This window comes from Neovison vison, chromosome 13 (assembly GCF_020171115.1).
Source record: "Neovison vison isolate M4711 chromosome 13, ASM_NN_V1, whole genome shotgun sequence".
Taxonomy (NCBI): Eukaryota; Metazoa; Chordata; class Mammalia; order Carnivora; family Mustelidae; genus Neogale; species Neogale vison.
In genome coordinates this window covers 115,462,364-115,482,009 of record NC_058103.1, presented here as the reverse complement: position 1 = coordinate 115,482,009, position 19,646 = coordinate 115,462,364, and the positions used below count along the sequence as shown (strand labels likewise).

At 40.4% G+C, this 19,646-nt stretch overlaps 1 protein-coding gene across 8 annotated transcripts in view; it reads right to left on the bottom strand.

Annotated features, from left to right (window-relative positions):
* NEO1 (neogenin 1) overlaps positions 1–16,681 on the bottom strand; it is a 238,380-nt gene extending 221,699 nt beyond the window's left edge. For 5 of the 8 annotated variants that reach the window (XM_044231480.1, XM_044231487.1, XM_044231483.1 and 2 more), the window contains exon 1: positions 16,251–16,681. In XM_044231480.1, the coding sequence (XP_044087415.1) occupies positions 16,251–16,377 (127 nt within the window). In that variant the 5' untranslated portion in view covers positions 16,378–16,681. The remainder of the gene's footprint in view (positions 1–16,250) is intronic. The other 3 variants (XM_044231482.1, XM_044231485.1, XM_044231486.1) reach the window with 1 other exon arrangement.
* Positions 16,682–19,646: the final 2,965 nt, after the last annotated feature.

Here is a 19,646-nt window from a genome sequence, read left to right as displayed (position 1 = left end):
GTCTCAAGAATAGGTATGTAAGATTAAGACACCTGCCCATGTCTGTAATCCCAAAACCGGGCACAGTCCTGGGAACAAAGTCAGCATCTGCAAAAATGGGCAATATAAAAGTCTATCAAAAAAATTCCTATCAGATAAGAGTTAGTCTATTAGAGTCCTTAAGGAATTGCATAATAATAACCTATATGTACATAAAAGTAAAAATAAAATAATAAAAAACTATTCTTTTTTTTAATTGCGTCAGACACCAAACTAATCCAAGTGAAAAAGACAAAACAATACACAGCATAGATTGTCAATTCAAGATGGCAAAACTAAGCTCTTAAATGTAACCAATCCCCACCTGACATTCCACTCCAATGTCCACTGAAATAACCAAAGGAATAATTTCTTTTTTTTAAAGAACAAAACATCTGGGGGAAAAAATCTGAGGCCCACAGAAAATCACAGAAGTGTACCAACCATAAGTGGGAGTAGAAAGCCTCCAAGAAAAAAGGCTAACAAAGCATTCATGTTGCAGATAATGTGCTGGGTAAAGTTTAGGGATGAGGCAAAAAGAGGAGAGGCACTACTGCTAACTCCACAACGAACCACCAATGTTGAATTGTAAAATTTTTTATTTCTGCATTGAAACAAATGCTTGCTCAGTAAATCTCCCTGTTTCATAGCTGTCTGACTATTCTTTGCCTCTAATCTCTGAAAACCAGCAAACCATGATCTAGCAATGTAAAAATTATTGCAAATCCAAAATTTTCCATTTTTTCACCTGGATCTGAAACGTTAGAACAGAAACCCATACGAGTTCAAAAGAATCCAGCTCTACCAGCAATACTGAGCACATATAGACACCATCCCATCATCACAATAATGCTCCAATGGATACTTGAAAAGACCCAAAAGCTAAAGGATGATTGTTCTATTAACTGGAGCAAATTTTTTCCCTGGAACACTCACTGAGCGAGATATCATTAGAATTCCCAACTGAGAAATCTCAACTGTAGAAATCTGCACGCCCCTCCAAATTTAAGAGAATACTTAACAAAACAACTAAATCGTTTTTAAAAATACAATGGAGCAATAAACTGGAGACTGAACATGATAAAAAAGAAACAGACAATCTTGAATATTTCTCACAAAACACAAATAAGAGAAAAGATGAAAGGGGCATTGTGAGAGTTCAGTTCCCAGGACAGATTAGGTGGTTCGGACCAAATCTTCCACTGGAACTGATAAAAAGAACTAGACCAAATACAAAATATCTGTGTGAAGGCAACCGAAGTGATGAGGAATTAAGGAACCAATACCAGGAACATGAGAAGATCTGGTATTCGAAGGGGCTTCTTGTCTATAGCTGTCTGCGGACTCTGAAAGCCACTACTGCCGGAGAGCCTGAGAAGATGAGCTTCGCTTCTGACAAACTCGGGCCCTGAGGGGACAAAAACGAAATGAGGGCCTGCCAAGGAGGAGAGCGGGTAAACTCCTTAAGCTGTGGATCAGGACCTCAAAGGGCTACATCCACGAAGTAAAGGTAAACCTAAAACGTTTCAACTCATAGGGTCTGAAGCCCAATTTTAAATAATCTCAAATCCATCCCTGAATGGGTTAAAGTGAACAGACACTGTTATGCCTCTAGTATAACCCCATTACCAGAAGAGAAGCAATGGTAAATCTTTTCTGGAAGAAAAAGAGCATCATTCAGACTACTTCTAAAACTTTTCATACATAATTCCTGGCCCTCAATCACAAACAGGTACATAAAAAGACAAAGCAACTCCCCAATCAGGAGAAATAGGACATAAAAGCGAACCTTCATGGAAACATTTATGACAGAATGGATCAAAAGAATAAAGACGCAAGATGGAGAATTTCAGCAGGAACCTAGATACTATGTAAGAAAATGGAATGGAAATTCTATAACTAATAATATAATAAAATCAATAAAAAGAGTCCTGACTATTTAAAATGTACAAAGTCACAAGAGACTGTTGCTCTTAACCTAACAACCCAAACAGGGCAGAGAAGCTACAAAAACCCATAGGCCTTCTGATCCCTTCAGTGTGATGAGGATTCAAAGACCTAAGTGAACTTCTCCAATGGGAAAGAAGAAATATTTGAAAAGATAATGCCCAAGAACTTTTCAAAATGGACAACAGTGATCATCCCACAGATACAAGAAGCTCAACAAGCAGGATAAATACAAAGAAACACAACTAAGCACATCACAGTCACATTTCTGAAAACCACAGAGAAAGAGCAAATCTTAAAAGTGATCAAAGAGGGAAGGAGGGAGAGAAGCACATTATCTAAAAAAGAGGAAATTAAGACTATAGCTGACTTCTCATTAGAAATGATGGGAGCACAGCACACAATGGAATAGCATATTTAAAGGGCAGAATTCTATACACTAGAATTCTACACCCAGTACCTCCCCTGCCAAAAAAATTGAAGGTGAAATAAAGATGTTTTCAAACAGATAAAATATGAGTGTATTCACCTCCAACAGACCTAACTCCTAACTAAATACTAAAGGATATTCTCCAGGCCTAAGAAGTGATCCCAGAGAGAAGTTCAGAGATGCAGAAGGAAATGAAAAGCACTAAGAAAGTAAATATATGTGTAAATCTAAATGAATGACTTATAAAATAATAATATCTTATAAATCTTAAGTATAAAGAGAACTAAAATACATTAACGAGAATAACAAAAACCAGAGGAGAAGGACAAATAGAATTAAGGTATTCTAAAAGGTTCTGCATTGTCCAATAAAAAGTAAAAGAAGTCAAAGATGAATTTAGGAACCATTAAATGAATAGCAAAAGAATATACACCTGGTAAGCTAAAAGGCAGGAAAAAACTGCACAACTGAAAATAATCAAAAGAAGGCAAGAAAGGAGAGAAAGGAGAACACAGAACAGGCAAAACAAATAGTAAATAATAAAACAGAAGATTTAAAGCCATATATAACAGCTGAATATATCATTAATATATCATTAAACATAAATAGACTGAACATTCTAATTAAAGGACAAAAACTGTCAGAATAAATAAGAGAACCCAACGATATGCTACATAAGCAACATAAATATAAGATTATAAAAGGCTGAAAATAAAAGGATGGAAACAAACACAAACCAAAGGTCAGCAGATAGAGCTATATTAGTATCAGAAAAAGTAGATTTAAGGTAAATAGCATGACTAGAGATAATGATGAGTCCATTCACCAGAAAAATAAAATTCTCAATGTGTATGCAGAAAAAAAGGAGAAACAGAGTGTCATAGAGGAAAGAGACAAGAGAGCAAGTATCTCTGGAAATCCAAGAAAAGAAAACAGAGTATAGGTAATAAAGAAATAAAAGAAAATTGTCCTACCCTAATAGAGACGTGTACATTCAAAACAAAAGACTCACTAAACAGAGAAGTCACATCAAACAGACATTTTAAGTTAGTAGAATTCAACCATATATGAGGAGAAAATGTGAAACAATTTAGGTAGAAAAAGCTCTTCTCCCTGCCATTCAGTAGGAGCGCGCAATCTGAGACATGAACGTGTTCTCCGAGTTGAGCTCAGCTCTGGTGTGCCTTAGTATGACCATCTCATCAAACCACAATTCCACAGTTTAAAAAAAATATTTCTGAACAATATAAATGCAAGTGCTCCCCTTCATTCAGTGCTTATCAAAAGTTCAATGTGGGACTTTCCTAATGTATGTTGAAGGGAAATATGATAATATGTGATTTTCATATTATTTGCTGACTTTAAATCTAATCCCTAACTAAAATGCAGCTCCACTGTACCAGGATGGAAAAAAACATCAATTAATAAACTCCCACCTTGTCTCACCCTGGTGAAAATTATGTATCTCAAAGTCCACAACACTAAAAATAATAATAATAATAAAAGATTCTACAATTATACAGATTTAAAAATTAAAAAGATGTAGTAGACATTATTACTATGTACAATATTGAATGTGGGGGATACAGGGAGAACTATCCACTGAGTTCTGAAAGAAAAAGACTGTGATAGAGGAATTTTATGTCAAGGTCAAGTTAATATGCATATGCAGAGGCGAATTTTAAAACTTAAGTGTGAACAAAATGGAACTACCAAGTTAGCAGCACAATTGTTAGTAGCACAAGTCATCTGATATGTCCTCCCACAAATGTTAACGATTGATTCTGAAGCTGCAAAACCTCTACTTGACTACAGCTACTCTGAAGAAAGACATTCACTCTTCCACAAAACTGCCACAAAATTTTCTAAAAAGCAAAGATTTCTTCAAAAAGTGGCAAAAATTAACTCCTCAGAATGTCATAAGACCCATTATTCCAAAGCTTCTTTCTGTGACTTTGAATGAACTCCAGAGAAATCAATGTTTCATAAAAGATGCCCACAACATCTTGCAAAAAATAAATAAAATCTTAAGAAGGAGACATGGAATGATAAGGTTAATCTTCAGGCATTAAAAATTGCAACAAGCACCGTCTCCAGCTTCTTTTTCAGCACTGCAATCTTTAAAAGATGATCTGGCCTATGACTTCATCATCTAATAATCACCCCTCCACTTCATAACAAGTGATAAATTTCAGAATAAAAAAATGAACCTTTCAAGAAATGGGTCACTGATCAAGAACATTTCAATTGAATTTGCCTTTACTGAGCCTCAAATCTTATTGCTCTTCACTTCAACCTTCTTGTCAAAAAAACCCCGACCCATCTAAAAAGCCTCTCCGTGCCTTCAAAACCAGGTCAAAACCTACCTCCCCTAAGAAATTTAACCAACTGCTCAAAACTAAAATCTTCATCGTCCTCAACATATGCACCCTCATTTAACAACCTAACAATTTAACATTTATATACATCCATCAAGTAAAAATATAAAACAAATTATATAAGCACAAGTTAACTTTCATATATTTTTAGCGAGGCTCTTCATCGTTTATAAAATACAAAAAAACCATAACAATGGTTTACATTTAATGAGTGATTCAGATAAACCAGGCTCTAAGACAAACACGTATCTACTCATTCATCTCATACCTCAGTCCAAAAGGATGGTAAATGAATATGCGTGTGTGTGGTTTTTTTTAACTTAAAGTTGTTCAGAATTGTCCTTGTAAGCTTCCCCTTTCCTTCTCTAGCACTCTAACCCAAAGCCACACCATGCACATGGGGGTAAGGAAAAGAATCAGTATTACTTTGGCACTATCCCATTTATTCATATCGAGATTTGTGAATAAGATATCCGTAAGTGGAGTGAGTTTTATTATGTTGACTCTAGGTACTTTTCTTCTGTAGACAAGGTAATATTTCCCTTCCTTAGGACACCCTACTATGAGTGTATGCTCCAGTCTTTGCCCTCTGTTTCCTTTTTCCTTAGTGGTATGATCTACCCTCATGACGAACATCTATCTAGGTAATTCCTGAACCTACATTTCTAGCCAAGACAGCTAGTCAGACTTCTCACCTGAGCCTAATTCTGCGAGGCCTTTACAGAGATGTTCTGCTAGCATCTCAGACTCAAGGTGTCCAGAATGGAAATAATATCCTGTCCCTTGAACTTGTTTCTTCTGCTACATTCTTCATCCATTTTCCACTTGAAACCACTTCAGTACCTTGAGCCAAACTGGCATTCAAGTATTTGATTAACTGAACTTACTCTAAACCGAAGTTTCTCATCCTGTCTTAAAAGAGGTATTGGACCTGTTTCAATTCCTATTTTTCTCTCAAATCAGTGAATAAAATAGAACAGCTTGAAAGCTTATGAATCCATATCAAGTGAACACGAGCAGTGGTTAGCAGAAGTCAGATAAGCAGACTGACTTAACTACTCAGTTCGCTTCTCATTAAGTTAAAAATCGCAAACAATGAGTGTTTTGAAAATTATAAAATTTAAAATTGTTCCCATTCTTAATTATGTATTGTTTAATTTATATTTATAAATGAACCTAAGACTCAAGAATGAATATAAGAATATGAACAAAAGACCAGTTTTCAGAAACAAACCATCAATAAAAATCTGAAAAGACGCTCAACTCCATTAACAATTTTAAAATATAAAATTCAAAGAGATACGCTTTTTTTGTCTATCAAACTGTCAAGACTAAGAAGTCTGAAAGTAACTACTACTTGGCAAATGTGTGAGGAAACAGGCACTCTCTCCCTCGCTGTTGAAAGGAGTAAATCAGCCTTTTGGAGAACAATCTGGAAATAACTATCAAATATTTTAATACACCTGCTCTTTTACCCTACAATTCTGATCTACAAACTCATTCTATAGTATATTTGAACATGTACACAAAGATATTTGTAAAAATGGGTTGACTGCATATGTCTGCAATAAAAAAATTAGGAGCATCAAATTGGAACCGGTTATATTAAGTATTATATGTCTATAAAATACCATACGGCTATCAAAATAGCTGTGATAAATTTGTATGTACTTACATGGAAAGATGTCTTTAAAACAAGCTTGAAGACAGTATGCACAGTATAACCCATATATGCAACTAATGCATATATAAACTGCCAGTTTATATATGCATTAGTTGTTATATATGTATTATATGTTTAAAATATTTAACTGTACATATAAAACAGAAATTCCAAGGCACCTAGGTGACTCAGTTGGTTAAGTGTCTGCCTTCAGCTCAGGTCATGATCCCAGAGTGCTCAGATAGAGCCCTGTGTTGCCAGGCTCCCTGCTCACCTGGAGTCTGCTTGTCCCTCTCCCACTGCCCGTCCTCAACTCTCAAATAATTAAATAAAATCTTTAAAAGAAAGAAAGAAAAAAAGAAAAAGTCCATAGATATTAAAAGTAATTATCCCTGGGGAGAAGGTTGAAATGTATGATTTCACTTTTTATTTTACATAGTTTGAAGTTTTATACTGTTTTCATTTTCATTTTCATGTCCTGCCACCTCACCTCTCTTCCTATTCACATTTCCTATTCTCCACCTCAGGTGTCAACCTGGCCCATACTATTTTGAGGTGAGATGAGACTCCAGATATTTGGAAGGTTGGACAGATCTCCCAAACAGCAACTGTATCTATAGTACAACGGGCAAGGAAAGGGCAAAGGGCAGGCAAAATCCATTAGCAGTGACAGAGAGGGAAAGAAACTTTCTTCAACATGGCTGAGACAATTATTCTGTTTAAGGGAAGATCTTTGCATTCTTATGTTTATTTTAAATCTCCTTCCTTACAAAGGTCACAACTTGCTGTTGTTAGGGGGCATTCCCAAGTTAGCCTCTACCCACTTTTGATCAGCAACGGGCTTAGAAATCAGATAGTACAATCTGTTAGAAATCCACATGAATTAAAGAGAAATAGGCTCTAAACAGAACCTTTGGGACTCCGAGAAACTTACTTTGGTGCACGGACTTTGAAAACTAATTTCTCTCATTCCCTAGTCTTCAGTTGTATTCTAAACATAAGGGTGCATATGGGTGAATTCTATGTAGGTGAGGAGGCTATTAATAAGGGGGTTATTGCCATAAGAAATAACAATCCCTTAGATATTAATACTACACATAGTTTAGGAAAAGCCACCTCAAATTTCAAATGTTTTGAAGAATTAACAAAAAAACCCTTAAATTTTAGTTGCTGCATTAAAAGTTATGCTATGAATAAAACGTTATCAATAGAACATCATTTGTGATTCTATCCCTAAATTTATAATTATAATGTTATTATCTTAACTAGACCTTATATAACAAAATAAGTCTAGTTGGTTGTTGCTTTTTTTTAATTTAATTTATTTATTTATTTGAGAGAAAGAGAGAGTGTTGAAACAGCGTGCATGAGCAGGAAGAGGGGCAGAGGGAGAGGGAGAAGCAGGCTCCTGGATAAGCAGGAAGCCCAATGCAAGGCTTGATCTCGGACCCTGGAATCACAACCTGAGCAAAGGCAGATGCTTACCTGACTGAGCCACAAAGGCGCCCCTAGGTGTTTTTTTTTTTTCACTTCCTCTACAGCTGAAAAACAATATTCTGTATCCAGTTTCCATGTAGTATCATGTTAAAAATTCACTCTGCTCAGGACTCATCACCAAGTTTTACTGGCTATTACTGACCAATAATAAATTCTGAAAACCAGTATAATCAATCTCCACATTTCCCACAGACATGGAAGTAGCTGCCCCCTCAGATGGTGCCATTATTAGAATTCTCATATATTTAAACATTCCAGTAACCATTTCACTTAGAAGAAATGAAAAACAACTTCCTCTGAGACTTCTAGTCTACTGACTTGGTAAAACTAAGGTAGGAATATTCAAAAGCTACGAACCAAAATTATGAAAGAAAGCAGAACTATTACTATTAACAGGAATGCAATGATTCCAGAATCTGTTTTTCCACCTACGGCAGTAATGACAGTTTCTCCCTCCAAATCAAGTTATCTATTACCTGTGGGGATGTCTTATCTCTGCTATTAGACCAAGGCATACTAAGGATAGAAACCATGTCCAATTCATCTTAGGATCTCCACAGTTTATAGCTTTGTGCACAATTAACCATTGATAAAATGTTTGCAACTAGCCAGAATTACCTAAATTTTTAGTTTTGGCTATAGATAAACTGACTGGAAAATTAAATTTAAAAATTCTCGCTATTAAAAAAAATTCTTGCTATGAAACCATTTTAAAGAAGGTACTTTCATGGTTCTTTTTAAGAGGAAAAGCAAAAAAACCACACACATTTGACTTTCGGACTGCCCAAATGCTAACTCCTTTCAAGGAGAATTCAAGCACCAATTTCCATAAAGTTAAACATATATAACTACTACCTCTCTCTCTCTCTCTCTCTCTCCTTTCTTTACATGAGGGTATCAAAAGAAGGAATCACAACCTGCTCATTCCAGCATCTATAACCTGGGCAATTTACGTATATCACTCACAAAGCCTGAGAGTAAGCATCTACTATTTCCGGGAACCCTGCAACTTAAAATATCTCACGATTTCGCAACACTTAAATCTTTATTTCTTGAAATCGGCCACAAAGTTATTTTTATACAAAATCATACACAATCCTGTTTACAAGCAACTTAAAAGATTTCCCTAATCACGTCCAACTTCACATCAGAAAAAGAAGATGTGCCATAACTGGAGCTCCAGAGAATGACAAAAGGTTAATTCTTGCATCCAAGAACAGAAAGGAGCAGTGTTCAAACACAAGAACTGAACCGAGGTCATTTAGATAGCCACGGCTCAAGTTTATAGACTTCAGAGTTATAGAAACTTGTTGGGAGAAGGGACCTTTGAGATTACCTATTAATTAGGTAATTAACCTCTGCAGTTAACAGATGAAGCAGAGAAGCTAAGGACCTGCATTTTAAAATAATGGACTGAAGTATTCAAAGTTCACAATTAAAGGTGAATATACCTTGAAAAAGTTGTAGAAGTACTAGCAAATGGTATTACTCTTAATGTTATCATTACTCGTCTATAATAAATGGACACTTGACTCTCATATGCACACAAAAATGATCTTTCACCAATAATTCCCTATGTGGGGATCCAAAAAATAGAAGGGAAACACCATATGCAGAAAGATATTCATGATAGCATTTTTTATGATAGCAAAATACCAAAAACAACTTCAACATCCACCCATAACAGGAAAATAAATAATTAGAAGCAGCATGCAGTAAAATAAAAAGCATAAGCTTTGGAGCTGAAAAGACCTGGATTCAAATGACAATTTCTCCACAGGAGAGCTGTGGGACCTTTGGTCACTTAATAAGTGAGACTTAGTTACCTCATCTGTAGAATGGGTGGATGTTACCATCTGCCTCACAAGGTGAAAGAATTAATGCATGTAGAAGAGGTTGGCACAGTACCTGGAGTTCAGTGAATGTTCAATAAATACTACTCTAATTTGTTGCTATTAACCCCATGTTCATTCACTGCAGTATTTATACAGACATTTTCAATAATGGTTATAGAAAAGTCTATACATCCTGGAAAGATCTCCAACACACTGTTTAAAACAAAGATCAAGTTGAAAAGCAATAAATAGTATGTTCCTGTTTATATGTAAAAAATACAATTGTAGGGGCGCCTGGGTGGCTCAGTGGGTTAAGCCGCTGCCTTCGGCTCAGGTCATGATCTCAGGGTCCTGGGATCGAGTCCCGCATCGGGCTCTCTGCTCGGCAGGGAGCCTGCTTCCTCCTCTCTCTCTCTGCCTGCCTCTCTGCCTACTTGTAATCTCTCTCTGTCAAATAAATAAATAAAATCTTTAAAAAAAAAAAAAAAAAAAAAATACAATTGTACATACATCCGTAAATGCAGGAGAAAAAATACTGAAAGTGGTTATTTATGGGTAAAAAAGGTATTTGTTGGTAGAAGTGATACTTTACTTCTATGTTGTTTTACTTCAAACATATAATTACATATTTTAAAATAAATTTTAAAAATAATTTAAAGATAATATAGCAACCAAAAGCTGGCATAATGTTAAGACAGAACATCTACATTTAAAGTCGTACATACATTATGATTATAATGTAACACTGATGTGTCATATTAACAGAGATTAGAAAGAAATATGACAAAATTACACTAGTGGGTCTAAATGACTTTAGTCTCTATTTCCAAAATTTCTTAATCAAAAAACTCTTTTCATTTTAATGAATCCAAAATTGGGGTTATATTTTAATATCTTTCACTGGCTTATGTTCCATGACAAAGTCAATTTTGTAAAATCATCAACACTAGACTTTTCATTACCTCAGGTAGCTATCTGGTCAACTTGATCTTATATATGGTCATATCTTCTGTTCTCCCATTAGTCATACAATTTTACCTAGAAGCCAAAACCCCTACCAATGATATCGTAAATACCTCCCAATCACGCAGAAGTCATTAATAAAGTAAAGTGTTTGGGAAATGACTACTATTTTAAGATTTTATTTATTTACTTGAGAGAGAGAGACAGTGAGTGAGGGAACACAAGCAGGGGGAGTGGGAGAAGGAGAAGCAGGCTTCCCGCTGAGCAGGGAGCCCGATGTGGAGCTGATGTGGGGCTCGATCCCAGGACCCTGGGATCTTGACCTGAGGTGAAGGCAGATATTAATGGCTGAGCCACCCAAGCACCCCGGGGAAATGACTATTAAATAGGGCCTAGAGCACCATATATAATGAGATTAATGTTACCCCAACATTTATTAGTGTAGAGAAAAACCATAAACCAACAATGATCAATTAAACCAACAGAAAAAAAATCTACACTTCCAAAAAATTTAATAGAATTATAGTATTTTTGAAGTTTCAAAAAGAAATGATAAAACCATCCCACAAAGATACAGCACTTTACAGTTTATAAGCAGTTTATATTTCATTTTGCTGACAATCCATTTAGGTAAGCAAGGTTACCTACAGCCCTCAACAGATACAAGAGGAGCTATGGACCATGAGTGAATCCCAAATCCTCTGCCACATATCCTAGGTCTTTTTTCACTATCCCACATCACATACTAATTTTCATACAGTGTGCTAGGTAAGAATAGCCACATTTCTTATGTCCTTTGAACATTCTGCCTGGAAATCTACAAATTCTTTTATACCTCATCATGTTAGGCAAGTAGAGCAGGGTATCAGTCTCTCTCTACAGAAGACTCAGTAAAATCACTCATCTTTCCAAAGGCGACAAAACTAATAAACATTAAAACTGCAGCATATCCAGGTGAGGATGGCCAAGTTCACAAAGGGTCAGAAAAGTAAGTAATGTGAAGAGTGGCTGAAGGAACAAAGGGTAACTCACTTAGATAAGGAAGGGAAAGTGGCATACCTGCACATACACAAATGTTGTCATTAAACGTGTGAAAGGCCATCACACAAAGAAATCAGACTTGCACATATATATGGCCCTAAAGGGTAAAAACAAAGGCAATTCAACATTCAATCAGCATTTACCAGTTATCCACTCTGTTCCAGATGCTTCTGCTACACCAGGTACACAAAAGGTAAATAAGAGAAGTCCCAATCGTCAAGAGGTCCAGACAAGTTGAGGAGTCAAGAAAGTAAGTGACGTGAGACTTCAAAGTGACAAGTACTTGGAAAGCTATGAGAACACAGCTAATAACAACTCTTTTTGGGCAGGGGAATAGCAGAGAAAAACTCACTGAATGATGAACAGGAATCTCAGAAGTAGACAAGGTGAGAAGTGGCATTAACAGGAAGAAAGGACAAAGAAGAAGAAGAAAAAGGAGAGGGGGAGGGAAGGAGGGGGGAGAAGCAGCAGCAGGAGGAAGAGGAGGAGGGACAGCATGCCAAAGGCATGGGGACGTGAAGCTCTGCAATAAACTCAAAGCGGTGGAACACCAGGTAGGTATACACATTAGAGGTGCCAAGAGATGAGGCTTTAAATTCAAGGATGGGAGAGGCCAGTGGTAAAGAACACAAAAGGCCTCACGATCCTCATGCCAAGGACTCTGACACTCAAGCTGTGGAACACTAATAAGATATTTTAAGTAGAAGTATGGCATACTCAGAAAAGGACATAGGAAAACTCATTCCGGTGGGAAGACAGATGTCTGGAGGGTAAGAGCAGAGATACAGAGATGAATTACAAAGCTACTATTGTTAGTCTAGGTGGGGATGATGATGAAAAGATTCAGATTCAAGAAATATCTAGGAGGTAAAAATCAAATAGAAGTATGGGCTATAAGAATGAGAAAAAGGGGAGCGTCCAGGATGACTTCTAGATCTCAACTTGGGTGAATGGCTCACAGAGATGCCCAAAACAGGTAATGCAGAAAGACAAGTCTATGCAATCATTCAAAAATGTGAGAGCCCAGGGCCAGGAATTGGTTTGTTATTGTCTACAGAAAGGGGATGAGTGAAGGAGGAGGGAAGGGGAGCAAAAATGAGTTTACCTTTGTTCTTGTGTAACATAAGGTGCCTATTCAGAGAAGCTACTGAATGGCACATAAAGAAGAGTGGACAAGAGAGTCATTAGCTTACAGGTAGCAATAAGGACAAGACAGATCATCTTTGATGCCAACATTTAATAAGGGAGTGAAAGAAAAACCTGAATAACAAATAATGAACTGATCACAAAAGATGAATTAACAGAGAGATGCCGAAAAAGGTGAGAAAAGGGGGGGGGGGATCAAGAAGAGTGGGATGGTTGAAAATTAAAGTTAAAAGTGCAGCATAAAGCAGTGTTTACTGGAAAAAGTTATTCAAAACAGGAACAGACCACCCTGTGAGGTAACAAATCACATCATCAAGTCAATGATTCAGACAGATAGTGACATCCATGTGGGATGTTGACAAGAGGACTGTTCCCATAAAGGAGAAATGTAGCTACAGTACACCCCTGAAGACTAGAATAAGGTTAGCCTCACCGTCATTACGACATTGTCCCAACACTTTCTTGCATTGTGACCAAGGAATAGAATATTCAATTACTCTAGTATAAAGCTTTTTAAAAGGTTTCTACATATTTCATGTAACTCATAAAAAAACCAACACATGATTAAAACTTCACTAATTCTGCTCTTGGCATATAGAAAGTTGCTGAAGAAACTGGAAATAGATCATCTGGTCTACTTCATTTTTTTTTTTAAGATTTTATTTATATATTTATTTGAGAGAGAGAATGAGGGAGAGAGAGCATGAGAGGGGTAACGTTAGGGAGCCTGATGCAGGACTTGACCCTGGGACTCCACAATCATGACCTGAATAGAAGGCAGTAGCTTAACCAACTGAGCCACCCAGGTGCCATCTGGTCGACTTTAAATTCAAACTGATTTCATCTGACCTCTCAATACTGACTTCCTACTTTTCCCATTCTTGCATCTCAACTCTACTGCATCACCATTCCTTAGCCCTCACTCTGATTAGAGAAGCCTTGCACAGCACAGGCAGGCTGCTCTGTCCTGACTTCTTTCCCGATGTCCCTACTCATTTTCTCAGAAATCTTCCTCTCCTTCCTTCCTAAAACCAGCCAGTGTGCCTAATCATTTCCAACCCTCTACAGCTGACCATTTTTCATCACTAGTTCATCTCCCTCCTTTGTCCTCCTCAAAATCTACCCTAAACTGGAAAACCACTACATTTATCCCACTGTCCCACACCCTAATTTTCTCCCTTTTCTACCAAATACCTCCATCACCCTGCCACCTACTCACTGTAATCCCCCACAGAAAGGTTTGCGTCTACCCCTTCACAAAAATAAAAAATTAAAACCACTGAAAAATGACACAGGATCTACCGACCCCTTGTTTCAGATGCCACTTAACTCAGTTCTCAGTTTCCTCCATCTCCCTGCAGCTTGTAACAGAACTGACCAGCCCCTTCTTATTGCAGAAATGAGAAATAAAGCAGGATGGCATATTCAAAGTACTCTGAACCAGGAATCAGATATGTGTTCTAGTCTCTACTTATACCACTAACTAGCTGTGAGCCTCCCCACCTCCAGACCTCCTCCCCCTTCGGATCTCACTTTTCCAACACCCTGACACCCAGACTAGATTGGGTCCTGGCAGTATACCCTTTCTCAAAACCCATTCTTTTCCTTTCTAGTGCTTAATTACATAATTGGTAGTTTAACAGATCTTTTCTACCCACTCACCAGACTGGAAGCTCCATGAAGGCAGGACACACATTTAAGCAATGTCTGCACCTCACCGTCACAAAATAAAAGCCATCAATTGAATCAGTGTTGAAATACATGTTTCAACCACTTCTAAGAGACTGCTTACATGACTTTTATTAACCTAATAAAATTATTAACATTTTATTTACTTACAGAATTACTGACAAAATTCTAAAGAATCTCCACCAATTACTTAAAACAAATATAATAGGAACGACATATAAAATTAAGAGTATGAAGGAATCCGCCTTCCAAAATAGTTACATTTCTCTTGCCCATCCACAAAAATAGAAAGGGTGGATCAGTAAACCTACATTTCAGGCCCAAAATGTGTATTCTAACCCAGGTACAGGCTAAATGTGCAAGGGCAGGTTTGATACTAAAACGCTAATGTTTATATATGGCTGTTTAGATAAAGCCCACTGGTATTCAGGTTTAAAGCTTTTCTTTTGAGCTAATAACACTCTGCAAGAAAATCAAAAGAAAGTTTATCAGTCAAGTTACAATTGCAGTGTGATTTTAAGTATTATTCAGTATGAATCCGAAAAACAAGTAAAGGCTTGGGGGTTAAAAGCTGCCACTGCGCCTGAACAGATGACGTTCAAGTGCAAAAATTTCAGATCTCGTACTAGTAGGTGAGAGTTTTGTCAAGTTTTACAATACACCACCTTGGTCAAACAATTTAGTCAGATTACATGCTAATTTGCCCTTCAACTGCTGAGTGTGTCCCGCTCCTCAACTACCCTGTAAGGTCTTCTAACAGGCAGGCTTGGCGTCTGTTCATTGGCCTCCTTAAACAGGGACGCAGGTAATTTCAATAATCTATGATATTTAAAAATAACACCTGAAAAGGGCTTTTCGGGCTAAATATATACATTGCCACTCGGAAACACAAAGTACTTAAAATCTGGTGCTCAGACAATTCCCTAGGTTAAGAGCAGTTACCAGGCTGTAAATAGAGTTGTAATCCCCAGGAAAGCAGCAGCATTTCATAACGGAAACACTAACAGATATAATCAGCTGGAGCGGTTCTCCAAGGCGCCCTCATCGTTAAGTCAACACTAGCGGTTGTGAGGGGGCAATTGTGCCCCTCAGACACCCTCTCTCTTCCGCAGCCTCGGGGCTACCATCCCCGCACGAGGTGTCCCTCGAGATCTGCCAGCGCTTCCCTGGGACCTCGCAGGGAAATCCCTAGCCAGGAAATGCGGAGTTCGAGGCCCCCCCTCCCCCTTCCTTTCCTGAAAATTAATGAATTGGCCGTGCGATTGTTTATTTAATGAGGTGTGTAGTGGCCTCTACTGGTGCTTGTGTGAGCACAAGAATGTCCCACTCTTACAAGTGGGATGAGCCTGGGGGAGGGGAGGGAGGCGAGGGGTGAACCTGCCTCCGGGTACAAAGCGCAGAACTAGACCCGGGAGCCCCCGACGCGCCCCCGCGGCCGCCCCTCCCCCGGCGGCACCCTCGCCCGCCTACTTCACTCTCCACCCCGCGCTACCCCCTTTCTCTTTGGCAACCCGAGCCGAGGCAGAGAAGTTCCTGCACGTTTCCTCCAGGATCCTAAACAAAAACACCGCAGCCACCGGTGCCGTGCGGGTGCCGCGCCCCCGCCCCCACCCCGCGCCTCCGGGGCCCGCGCCCCCGCTTACCTGGGGACTGCGGCGGGGAGCCGCTCCTGGCGGCCGCGGTGGGCGCCGGACGCCCGAGCAGCAGCAAGCAGCAGAGCCAGAAGGAGGAGGTGCTGAGGAGTCGCCGGGCTCCCCGCTCCGCCGCCATCTCTGCCCCGCGAGCGGCGGCAGCGGCAGCGGCAGCGGCAGCGGCAGCGCCGCGGAGCCCTCGACTCCTTCCCTCCCGCGCGCCTCAGCCGGTCCCTCGCTGCAGGCTCGGCTCCCCCGGCCGCCGCCGCCACTGTTCCGCCCGGCCCGGCCCGCGCGGCCCCTCTCGCGGGAGGGGAGACTCGGGGGCGCCTCCCTCCTGCAGGGGGGCGGAGAGGGGAGGAGAGCAGAGAGGGGGAAGAGTCAGTACATTCCGGGCCCGGGTTGAGTCGGGGCGGGTGGGGGGCGGTCGGTCTCCAGGTTCCAGGCGCCGCCACCCGCCGCCGACTCCGGCTCCACACACCAGCGCGAGGGGGGCGGAGACCGCAGGCGGCGGGGGTGGGGGGCGGGGGCCCGGGGCGCGCACACACGCGCACGCGCAAGCGCGCGCCTCCCTCGCCCGCACCCCCTCGGCTCCGTGCGCGGCCCGCCCCCGCTCCAATCCCGGCTGCAGCCTAGCCGGCCGCAGCGGCGCTCCCCTCCCCCTCCCCCCGGAGCCGCGGACGGGAGCGGGGCGCGCGCGCCGGGCGCTGCTGCTGGCGTCAGGGAAACCCCGGAGAAGCGGATCCTCCTCCTCCTCGCCGCGGCCGCCCGCTCGCCGCAGCCCCTAGTCCATGCGCGCCCCAGCCGCGGGCTCCTCGCCCCAGGGAGAAATCGCCCCCTTTCTCACCTCCTCTGACTCCTCGGGCTGCGGAGACTGGGGGCGAGAGGCGCTCGAAGCTCTGGCTTGTCCAGGAGGCCGGAGCGGGATCGCACCTCTCCTCAGCCTGGGCCCAGGGCCTCTATATAGGGCCTCAGAGGAAACCGAATGGCCTCCGGGAGGAAACCTGGGTGCGCAGAGGGTCGGCGCGGGGATTTATGTGCTCGCCAAAAACAATAGCGATCCCGCCCGGCTCTTGCTGGGACCTGGCGCGGCTCCCGTGGGAGGGGGCCCACCGCGCCGCCTCTGACCTCGGGCTTCCAGGCCGGGCCGCCCTCGCCGCGCGCTTCCCCGGGAAGGGCCGAGGCCCGCCCGGACCGCTGGGCCCGCGCCCCCACCGGCGTCGCTCGGCCCCGGTCCAGGGGAGCAGGGCGCAGACAAAGGTGCCCGGCGTCCACCCCTCCAGCCCGAACGGGGGCCGAGCCTGAGCCCGAGGGCGTCCCGGTGCTGATCCTCTAGCTGTAGCAGACCTTTTACCTATGCCTCTGCGGGGCACTTCGCTCTGTCGAATCTGGCGATGAGCGGTTCGCCGGTAAACCGGGAGCGAGAGGAATGTGATTTTGAACCCTTGGTCATCGTGAGGCAGCACCCAGGCTTCCCAGAGTTAGGGGAAAGCAGTTTGTAGTTACACTGCTGATGGGAATACTGCTAATTTTATAAACTGCACCCATGGAAGACTTAAGAAAATCTCTTTGTGTGGTTAATGCTCGAAGACTCAAGCCTTCCTTGTTCACATGAGTTGGATTTTTGTTCACTGCTCTGCATAGTCAATAACCAAAATGTGTTGCTTCCCACGAGAAGATGGCTATTTCTCTGATTTCCACATCCCTGCGTGCCTTCTCGTAATTATTTTCTTCAAATGTTTTCTTTTATTGAGAAGTGCCAAAATAAGCAATATAAGGTTTGCGTTAACATTAGGAGGGAAGAGCTCAGACTCCTCATAAAACCTCTTAGATCATCCAAACGGTGGAATTAGGAACCCTCATCCCAGTTCTTTGAAACAATCGATTCCTAAAAGAACAAACATGCTTATTGTTTTGCACCAGAGAAACCGTTTAAATATCTTTTTGTTTTGGTTAGAGTTGTTAACCAGCAAAATATTTCCTAAATACCTCTGATTGACCTGTTAAATTAGAAATAGATTACCTCCCAATTACTTCACAAGTATTTGCTTAATTAACCTTTAATAATCACATGAATAATGTGATTATTCAGTTTTCTGAGATAATTAATGAGAAAAACCCTTTGGAAACCATAAATTGCCTCGCAAATGTTAATTTTCAGATTTTTTTTTAAGTCTGAAAATTTTTCGTTGGTAAAACTCTAAAATGTATGTGACTTCTAAAATGAAGTTTAAAGAAGAACTATGAGTTGTGGCTAATAAAAGATCAGACTGATTTTCATGTTTCATTTTTGTGAACTGTGCCACTAACTTCTCAGCCCATCATGTACATTGGAGTTAAGTCAAAAAGTTTAAAGCACTTTCTGTAAAATAGGGTGACTAAATCATGTACTTCTGACTTGTGACTAAACCACAATTTTAATTAAGCTCACTTTAATAAACCACTAATAGATGGAACCCCAAATGAAAAGTTATAGATCCTATATCAGTTCAAGAAAAGTAACCCCAGGCACACACTTGAATTCAGATTCCTCCTCTTATTGTAATGTAACTGACACTGTAGATAGTCCCTCTAAAAAATTAGCATTTGTATTCATTAACCTCTCTTCTCTCTACTAAGGCATCTCTGAGAGTTTTCCTAAGGAATCTTATTTATCATTTTCATCCTCCCAACAAGATTTTCAACTAATACTTCAATTCACATTTATACTGCTAATCAACATATTTTATGTAGTCTAAACTATTAATCTACAGAGATATATTAAGCCGTTTGTGAAATTAACACTTTTTTCATGTAAGTTAGAGCATGAGGCCCATGTTCAAGGAATAGAGCACAAAGAAAGTTTTAGAGCAAAGAAAACAGACTGGCCTTTGTATGTTGGTATAAGTTATCAAAGTGCAGGCCAAAAATAACTAGACCAAATATTCTTGTGAAATTTATTCTAAGCGTACTTTGATATAAAAATTAAATGAAAAATTAATAAAGCCAATGAATATAAAACTTGGTAAGAATCTTATTCTCTGTAGTAAAAGGATTATTTTCCAACTTTAGAGAGGCAATATATTTCAGTGTTTAATTGCTGGCAGTAATTAGATTCTGCAGCTGATTCCCTGGCCATATACCAGTATCCAAGGTAGCGAAGAAGAAAGCTAGCCCCCTGACTAGTAGGTCCGAATATAGAACACTTCCTAGACACAGAAAATTTTAACTAGGAGTTACCCATGTGGTAGGCACAAGATTTTCTCCTACCCAAGTGTTGACATTTTTACACTCACCCTTTACATTTCCCTAGGTAAGAATTTTTATTTCTCCCTTTCTCCTCCCAAAGCCACCTGTTCTAGAGAGCCGTCTCTGAATTAAGCCTAATTAAGAAGGCTATGTGCTCTTTAAGGACAAAGCCTACACAAT